Here is a 9643-nt window from a genome sequence, read left to right on the forward strand (position 1 = left end):
TGACTCAGTAGAACTAAAAGCTCTCTACTTGGGTCCAAGTCAACCTTCTGTTTATTCTTTTTTTTCCTATCTCTGTTACCCTCTCTCCTCTGGCCCCTCCACCCACATGTGTGGTCAAGCTTTGCATGCGTCTGTGCACCCCAAAAGGGTCAGGGAATGGGCTGAATGTCAGGGTAATTTTTGGAGGTTTTGTTTTGTTTTGTTTTGTTTATGTGTTTTTAAAAAGCTAGATGGCCCATTTCAATTAACTTATGCCAGAAATGATTTGTTGAGCATTAAAAGCCAAAAAGTTTGAAGCAGCATGTTTGGAAATATTTTGATACTTCTTACAGTACTCAGCTGCTTTAAATATTCTTAATGACGATTATAGAATAAATAGCTCAGGTATAATTAAATGGATTTTTTAAAAATCCAGAACGAGTGTGAGAGAATATATAATCTAATGCTCCCAGTTTAGCAAAAATAAATAAAAAAGGTAACCTCTGTGCTACTGGAAGTCAGAGAAGGTGAGACTCCTAATTTCTTGAAAAAGTACTTGATTAATTACAGGAAGTCAAGTGATAATGAAAATAAAAATTGTCAACTATGCATAAAGTTGTAAGTATTTCCATAGGATAAGTATAAAGTGAAAAAATTTTAAACTCCTCCACAAGAGGAATTTTTGCTTCCAAATGGCTTTGCTTATGCCCTGATATGAAAAGGTTTTTAAGAGTTTTAAATTAATTTGACTAATGCAGATATTTTGCCTAAATCAGAAGCATTGTAGACTTGAAGCTATTTGTAGACAGGTATTTATTCTCCTCTGAATGTTGTAGGTAGGGGATTATAACCTGTAAAGGAGGTTCATATTAATATTTAAGGGAATTTTGCAACTTCTGTTCATTAATTGTAGAAAATGCCCAAGTGCCTGTGAAAAAAATGGTAATGATATTGATATTTCATCCTGAAGGGTCTCAAAACAGTTTACAGATTGGTAGTATAACCATCCCTGAAATGCACCCAGCTTCTTGGTGGAACATGGCAGCTGTTTAATAGCCCATAGCAAAACTCCACAACAGCAGGTTGCAGAAAGGGAGATGATTATGGATCAAATACAAATTGGTGGTGGAGGATTTAGGTACTGTACTCAAATTAGGCTAGAATATTGAGTCTGTGCATAAGTGCTACGCTCTCTCTGACCACAGCTCCTAGTACGAGACCTGTGGTTAGCGCGTGTGAAAGGTAGAGGACTGTATGCCGAAATGTAATCTCTGCTGTATACTGTAAACCGATGTGTTTGACAAACTGGTTTTATTGTGAATACCTTGCTGTTTGCAGAGGCAGAGGGGCAGTTTAATAAAAACGCTTGATGTTAAAACGAGTGCCTTGAGGGACAGATGTGGCAATAGGTTTTGACGAGGGTGGCAAAAGTTGGCTTGACTATTTAATTTTTTTAATTAGTTTTTAAAGAAAACGGAATGCTACTGAAGACTATATTGCCAACAGCTGCACCAGCTGTGATGGCTGAGGAGTGTTGTTTATAGATGCGGAGCATGTATTTGTTAGGAAAAAAATGCAAACCAACAAACGTAACAAAACGTTACCTGATAACAGTACTTTTAGATCACTGTTGGCCTGAACTAAAATTGGGCCTGAGACTGCATTGACAGAGACTGTGTGATCTACAGCTCTTGCACATCCCATTGCAACTCCTTTGTACCATTTTCCATATAATATACAAGGACCTACAAAGCTTTTTCACTCTAGGAAAGTGTATGGAAGTCCAGCTGCATAATAGCTCTCTGCAACACATGCCCAGTTTAAAAGGAGCAAACATGACTTGAACAATTTTTCATGTGCTTTAGTATGCATGTATGTATTTATTTATTTATTTGGATAATTGGGTTTTCCCTCAGCTGAGGAAAAGCCAGTGTTACTGACATTACAATGTGTTTGTGAAGAAAGACTGATACCACAAACACATGCAAGCAACTGCAAGGTCATTACTTACCCTGCATAATTAGAACATCCGTTCCAAGGGGGGAAAACATTTTAAAGATAAAGGGTGTATTTAAAAATAAGAAAAATTCTTCTCAATGCAATTTTTTCATAATTATAGTTTTAACAGCTTCTGGTGATGGTAGGAGCAGCTACTTAAGAAAAATTAGAAGCCTCATTCAGGGAAGATGATCCCTCAGGAGACCTTGTGTTGTCATTTCTCAAGAGCCACGAGCAGAAACCTCATTCAGAATGGCTGCATGTGGCTTTGATGTATAAGGAGTATACTTAGCAGATTATGACCAGCGCTAGATATTTTAATTAAAAACCACCACAAGTGTCAAAAATATATTGTTCCCCCCGTATTCCTGCCCCATCTGTGCGCAAAAACACAAGCGTATTCATGCTCCTGAACTGCGAGAAATGAATAAAATTGCAGATGGGCAGGAGAGAAGCTGTAGGTTTCCTAAATTCATACGTGACATATGTTAGCATCAAAGCTCTTTAGCAGCCCATATGCCTTTTGCGATTCTCAGAGTTTTCTGCAGTTGCCAAAGGGAGGTGGGAAACGGAGAGGCAAAACAAAACAAAAAACAACCAGTCACCGCATTTAATTTATGAGCAAGACTATTGTTTTACAAATAACCTTCATGATAAATAAAGTCTCTCGGCAACATTTTCAACTGCGCTTTTATCAAGCCTCTCTGAGCAGTGTGTGTAATATGCCTGGCAATCGAATCACAGCTGTGTGCCTTGGTAGGGAATCTCTGTGGAGACAACACTTCCTTAATTTAAACAATTGTAGGCTGCAGGAGTTCAAAAATTTCAGCTGACTTTAACTGTCACTAGCCCAAGCACCTTTATCCCCAGGCGAGCAGCAGCAGCTGGATTTCATTTCCTGCTGCCAGACTGTCCGACATCTTTGCTGAACATCCCAGGAACCGAGCGTCTTTACTTTAAGGGTTTTATTCAAGGTGACAGCTCCTCACACTTTAGCGTTCAGATCACCTCAAGTAGCTGAGATATCAGTGAAAATGAGAGCGCTTCTACAGCAAACTCCAAATTTAGATTGACTGAGGTTATCCTTAGGCCTCCCGACCCAACCTCCATGACAGAACAGGCCTGCCAGTAACTTTAAAACTACGGTGGAGTTTGTAATGATGTCTGGGGAGAAATATTCTGCAGGAGCGGCGGAGAATACTATAAGCGATAGGAAATGATGTCAGATTTAGTTAGGGCTGGAGACAGTGTTAGAATATACTTGGCATAATATGGCACCGGTATCTCTGTCAGCATCTCTGTTTTCTGTCACCGCACACAATTTGGGGCCTGTCTGTAGTCCTGACAGTGTCTTTTCAGATCAGGTTATTGCCAACTCGGAGACTCGCTCGGCGCAGCACCATACAGCCCCCTTTGTTTGAAGTCTGCCCTTTTGTCATTAGTGCACTTGATGTCTATTTAAATCTGACGGTGAATGCAGTATCTGTTTTCCTGTCAAGAGATCATTGACAATATTAATACCTCATGTCCTTGCCTCATTTTCTGAGCGCTGACACCTAGCTGCAGTCTCCAGCATTCATCAAACAGCACTCTCTCACCAGCGTCTCTATAAACAGGCTGCCTCGCAGTCCTTAAGAAATGCGGCAGACCTCAAACAAGACTTTTATCAATGCCAGGGAAAAAGGAGTCTGAAGAATGCCATTAATAAACTGTTCATATCCTTTGCATTTGGAGCTCTAAATGGCCTTCTAATGCCTTCTGCGTTTTGCCTTGGAGTATCGTCGGGTTGGGAGACAAAAACTTGCTTTTCATTAGGTGCTTGTTTAGGAATGGTATTTTCATCCCTTGAATGTGGAAGGAACTCTACCAGTCACTGAAATTATCGAAGAGAGCTCCATGGAGGAGGGGAAAGGCATCAAGCACTGCACCATATAGTCCCCATTTGTGTTTTCCCAAAGAGGAATGTGTTTTTTTCACAACAAATGACAGACCTATCATTTTTTTTTCCATAGGAATGTATTACCATCCTGATATCTTAGAAAGAAAGGAGAGCATGGGTTAACATTAGTCTTGCAGAGTTCATGCCTTCCAAAGCTTTAGTTGCTTATTTGACACACCTTATACTGCAAATGTAAATACAAATTATAGAAGCATGCATATTTAAGTCATACTTTCGGTGGGGACAATTTTTGCTGCATGAGTCCTGGAAAGCTAAAATCGCCATAAATCGAGGACCCATCCTCCCCCATCTTTACTCTTTGTGTAAGGCCGTGTGTCTCTCCTTTGGGCTGGGTTATGTTTGCCCTTGTGGGGGCGAGCTAGATACTTGAGCAATCACTGTGTTAGACAATCCCAAGACAGAGGAGACTCTCTCACCTTCTTCTGTGCATGGGAGATGACTTTAATTTGACTGTATGTGCCTGGGGGGCACAGAGAATGACTCTGCTAGTAAAATTTAGCATCTTTGAGGATGTTCACAGGTGGGAGGTAGCTGTGAACTTACACTTCTGCATACCACTTAGTACCACCAGAGGGGATGCTTTCGAATAAGGAAGTAAGATCTGCAAGTATGTACGGCTCACCCACAGCAGTTAAGACTTCCTCAAGCATCTTGCCCCCTGTACGTGCTAAGAATAATGTGCTTTTTGTACAGAGAGCGGCGTTCTGGCTAATTTTTACGAGCAAGCATCCTCTATGTACTGCTATTTACCATAATTTATAATTGCATCTGCTCTTGCTCATGTGCCATTGCTTACAGAGTTGCTTTGGAAATGTTTTTGCTAAATGTTTGTTTATATGTCTGAGGGAAACGCTGGGGTGTGGAGGGCCAAGTGTTAGGAGGTCCGAAGCTCTAGTCCATGTCTGTCGATAACTTCCCTTGTGGATTTCACTTAGTCACTTCAGTTCTCTGCCAATGCAAAGCAGGGACAGTGTGAGGTGCTTGCAGGATGATTTTGTGAGTGTTTGTAAGATTTTTGCTGCATCTACATCAAGCTGTAAATATTTGCTGCTTTTTTTTTTCTTTTTGTTTTTAATTGTAAGAAAACTCTGTAACCGTGTGTAGGGAGATTACCAAGAGTACAAAATGTAAATCCAGTCCAGATTCTCAGTTTTCCAAAAGTGTTACAGAGGTACTGTGGTTTATAATAGAGTATGTGATGTGCCAGTGTACTGTCATTCCATTTTTAAGACACTTACGGATGTATGTTTAGCAGACTAGCTCCTGCAGGTATCTGAGTGTAAGTTTGCCCAGTGCTGCTTCAAACAGCGAGTATTTCAAATGCACAAACTTTACTTTGCCACACAGAGAGAGCTGTTCCCTTCTCCCCACTCCCCTCAATTTTCCCTAGCTATATGCCTTCTTTGCATATTATGCTACCACTGTCCTAATTATAATTTGTTTCCTTTTACTGTAGGCGTTTTGGGAAAGTGCCGCTACATTTACTATGGAAAACATTCCGAGGGCAACAGATTCATCCGAGATGACCAGCTATAAAACACAGCATTGCTTCATGCCTCTTCAGTCTATCTAGATAAGAAGCACAAATTGCATCTGGATTTTAAGCGTGTAACTAAAGTCCTCCCATGCCTTCTGCTGACTTTGCCAAGCCTGTCAAGATCATCCTTCTATCTTAGTCTGAGTAGTCACATAGAGATTGACATGATTGCCTTTAAGCAGGTCCCATCCACCAGTGTGACAGACAGCTGCAGCCAAGCACCCGGCCTGACAGGATGAACACCGTGATGGATTGCCTGGTCCAATTGCTGCTCGCAGAAGAGCAGAGGTCACACCTGGGGCTTCTCTGAGCACGCGCGGTCGGCTCTTTAGCAAAAGCAACGCGTTTCTCTACAGCTCGCCTGTTGAGTGAGTGTGGCTGACAGTATCGAAGTGTTTAGAAAAGAGAGAGGCTGTAATTTCAGATGAAAAAGCCCCTTATCTGTTCTTACTTTTCCCCCTTGAATTAAGTTCTTGTGTTTCTATCTCACACATGCATATGGAAATCCTTTTCACAGAGCTTCTCCCCTCATCCCCCCAACAAATGAGTCTATATGGATTGCTTTTTTCTTTCAAGAGGAAAAATATATCCTGAAATATTTCAGCCATGCACAGCACTGTCACTTTGTATTTTTGTTTATCTATAAAGAGAGATGTTTAAGCAATTTTACAGGCAAACTATATTTTCCTAATTTTTAAATTAAATCTCAAGGTTTGCTAACTCTTACCTTCAGAAAAGGGATCATTTTTAATACTACAGAATAGTTGCACAGAGGACCTCGTGCTTAACTGTATATGCTTTGAAAAAGCCCTCAATTACAATCCTGATGGGGTGTGCTTTTCCTGGTTTATCGGACAAGGTACTTTTACCTTGCACAGAGATTGCACTTAGAATGAAATGCTTAAATTTAGAAAGGAAAAAAAGATGCTTCGAAAGGGGAGCTATAAAATTTCCACTAGGTGAGTATGATTATTAGAAGGAAAAAAAAAGTAAATAAAAGTAACTGGTGGAATTAATATAAATAGCACCTTTACTAATATGTTCTAGAACAGAGCTCTCATTAATCTCCTTTGATATATATGTAAGCAATGCTTCTGTCAACTTTTCAGTGACCAAAATAAAAATGCATAGCGTATTTCCTGCTTTTCTAATAAACAGATTCAACATATTAAGAATCATAAATATGTTACTGTGAATCAAATTGCCAAAATTTGTTAAATACATTGTGTTCAGTGCTAGTGCTACTGAATCCAAAGGAATTGGCCAAGGAATGTGCAGAAATTGTGACCTCTGGGTTGTTTCAAACCTGTCCCAGCTGAGAGCGGTCACTATCTGGCTGATCTTGGCTTGTCTGAAATTACTTAGTGCTTTTAATTCACTTTCCTAGCAGAAAAATGTCAATCTTTAGAGGTTGACTCCTTCTTTTGGCTAGTATCAGGTAGTGTTGCAGGTGGAAAGGAACTGGATGTAGAAGCCAACTTCGACATCAGGTGTGTTCTGTGGAAAAAGATGAGACATACTGGTAGAGTGGCAAAGAAAAACTTGCTGCTGCTGTCCATTTAGGCTTCGCTATTCTGAAAGCCTATCTGTAATAAATATTTAAAATTGATGAGGAACACAGCAATCTACTTTACACCACCGGTAGAGTACATCTTATATATTAAATTCAGATTGAGCGCTAAGCTACTCGTTGAACAATTTGGTGCCTGGAAAGTGAGTTTTGGCCACTTGTAACACTTCTACCAATGTCATAGATGACTGCTAATGAAATGCTAATAAATTGGTGAGTAATTTAGAAGTTCTCAGAGATATTAAGGTGGGAAAGGACAACTACATGCCTCTCTCTTTTCGGAAATACTTATTAGAAACCTTAGGGTACTGTTCCATCTGGGTTACCAAAATAACAGCAAGTTGCTATCCTAGTTCATTCATATCATGTTGTCTGTTTTGAAGCCTCAATGCATGTTTTGGCCAGAGCATCTTAGAGGCAGTAGGGTTCTGAATAAGGGTGTTTAGAATAACCTAATATCATATTCAGTCTGGTTGCATATATGTTCTTGTCTTTGTAAAAGGCTTTAACCCTGCCTCAAACAATAAACAGCACTTGCAAACTGACCGCATGATTTTTCCATGTTTATTTTGCTTGTTTACTTTTCCTAATGTCAAAACCATTTGTATCATTTTCAGGAGTGTTTTCCTTCATGCAAAGCTTTGGAGGCAAAAATATTTTTGGAAGGAGATGTGATCAAAGTCTCTTCCATTTTGTTTTTTGTTTTCACTTGGGGGTACGTATACTTAAATATGGTAAAAACCCTAATAAAGTTTGCTTGAAGAGAATTCAAACTAAAAGTCACTGATTCTGGATAATAAAAGGATAATCTAAGAATAATTATTTTTGTACTATTAGAATATGTTAGAATGTTTTATTTAAAAGCTAGCATGCATGTTTGTTACTGTTTCTGCTAACATTTTTTTTTAAATATGCAGAGCGTTTTATTTTCAGATGTCTTCTGCTGAAGTTTTACTTTAAGAAAGGATAAACTTTTTGGGTCTAGTACTGCTATCCATGCTTGGTTCTTAATTCGGTAAAAATGCTGCCTGAATTTCTTAACTGACCTGAGTTTCAATTACGATTACAGTTGCAGGAATATAATCAAAAGGAGAGATTCCTGTCTGTCCCCTTTACTTCCCTCAACATGTATGGCAGATCTTTCCCTCTCAAGATTTACCAAGCTATTAATTTTTTTTTTTTTTTTTTGCCTACTAGGCCAAAAGGATTTAAAATGCATCTCTTTCCAAAAAGCCACTGCATTCTTATTTTGCTTTGCATTGGCAAAATTCAGTCAGCCATTTTTCGTTATGACTAATAAGATTTGAGATCCAAGCTGTATTTGAAGAAGTACTCAAATACTATGAATTTTAAAAAATCCAAACTTCAGTCCTATGTTTAGTCTTGTGAATGATGACCAGTACTTTGACTTTTGACAGATATCACGCACAGATGAAGACTAGAAGGTGGATGATTTTGCTGGGAGCTGCTTGTAAAAGCTGTTTTATTAGTGCAGTCCTAACATTGTGTGTTCCAAATGTTAATTTCTCATGTTTTAATGACAATGAAAAAAAAAAAGCCAACCTGCAATTTTAAGTTAAATGTTTAAAGATAAACTGCCTTAAGTGAAAAGCTTACAAATATGGGTACAGAAACCTAACTTCAGTTAGAACATACTGGATCTAATAGCATCTATTGCACAAGTAAATGATTTATGGATTTGCTATAAGTGTGTAACTACTGCAGCCACCTTTCTCTCTTTGGTTGAGGCTGAGTCCTACAACACTTACTCAAGTACTTTTTTTACTCAAGCCATAAATCCCTCTGAGGTTAATGTTAACTTTCCTAACTCTCATGGAAAATAACATACATCTCCCTTTTTTGATTTGTTTGGTTCTTTAGGCAGAACATTAGGTAACTGCTGAATGTTCAATTCCCATGTCCTCTTTACAAACAAAAAGTCAAACATTTTATGACATGAGCAAGCGAAAAAAGTAACTGTAAACTTGTGCAAACGTCCGGGATGTTCAGAGTGACTAGTGTGATGCCAACAGTTTCTAACTGGCCTGTATTTCCATGGTGCCTTTAGTCTGTTGGTTTAGCCAGCGTAGAAGAGAAGCGGGCACAAACAAGAGTTCAGGGCCTCTTGGCACACCTGCCGCTGCTTGTACTGTTGAATGCTGCAGCAGAAGTTCACAGCAGGTAAATAAATAAATATAATTGCATACCCTGCCTTATGTACACTTAACAGTTGCAAAGCTTTTTATCTCCCCCTCTCCCCCATGTTCTTGTTGTTCCACGGTGCTAAAAAGATACAGGTATGCTGTGTGGGCTTTAAAATAAGCTACAGGGCAAGTTTGAGCAAAAGTCTGTCAGCTCTTAAAAGATGCATAATCAGCAAATCATAAACAATTTGGAAACATAAATTGTGTATTGCTTTGGAAGGAATTTTAGCTTCACTAATCTCTGTAATGCAAGTGAGTTAATCTGAACTTTCAAATTTGCTGACTTTTTGTGCAAACATTTTTCTTTCTTATTAGTGTTAAGGTTCAGACAAAACATGGGTTCTTTTATTAGCACGTTACTGAATTTTTACAATGCCGGTCATGTGTTTGAATTT

At 38.9% G+C, this 9643-nt stretch overlaps 1 protein-coding gene across 2 annotated transcripts in view; it reads left to right on the forward strand.

The window, feature by feature from the left end:
* The window catches only part of LRMDA (leucine rich melanocyte differentiation associated), a 684050-nt gene extending 676461 nt beyond the window's left edge, over positions 1–7589 (forward strand). For both annotated transcript variants that reach the window (XM_062580504.1, XM_062580505.1), the window contains exon 7: positions 5394–7589. In XM_062580504.1, the coding sequence (XP_062436488.1) occupies positions 5394–5473 (80 nt within the window). In that variant the 3' untranslated portion in view covers positions 5474–7589. The remainder of the gene's footprint in view (positions 1–5393) is intronic.
* Positions 7590–9643: the final 2054 nt, after the last annotated feature.

Source organism: Rhea pennata, chromosome 7 (assembly GCF_028389875.1).
Source record: "Rhea pennata isolate bPtePen1 chromosome 7, bPtePen1.pri, whole genome shotgun sequence".
Lineage (NCBI taxonomy): Eukaryota > Metazoa > Chordata > Aves > Rheiformes > Rheidae > Rhea > Rhea pennata.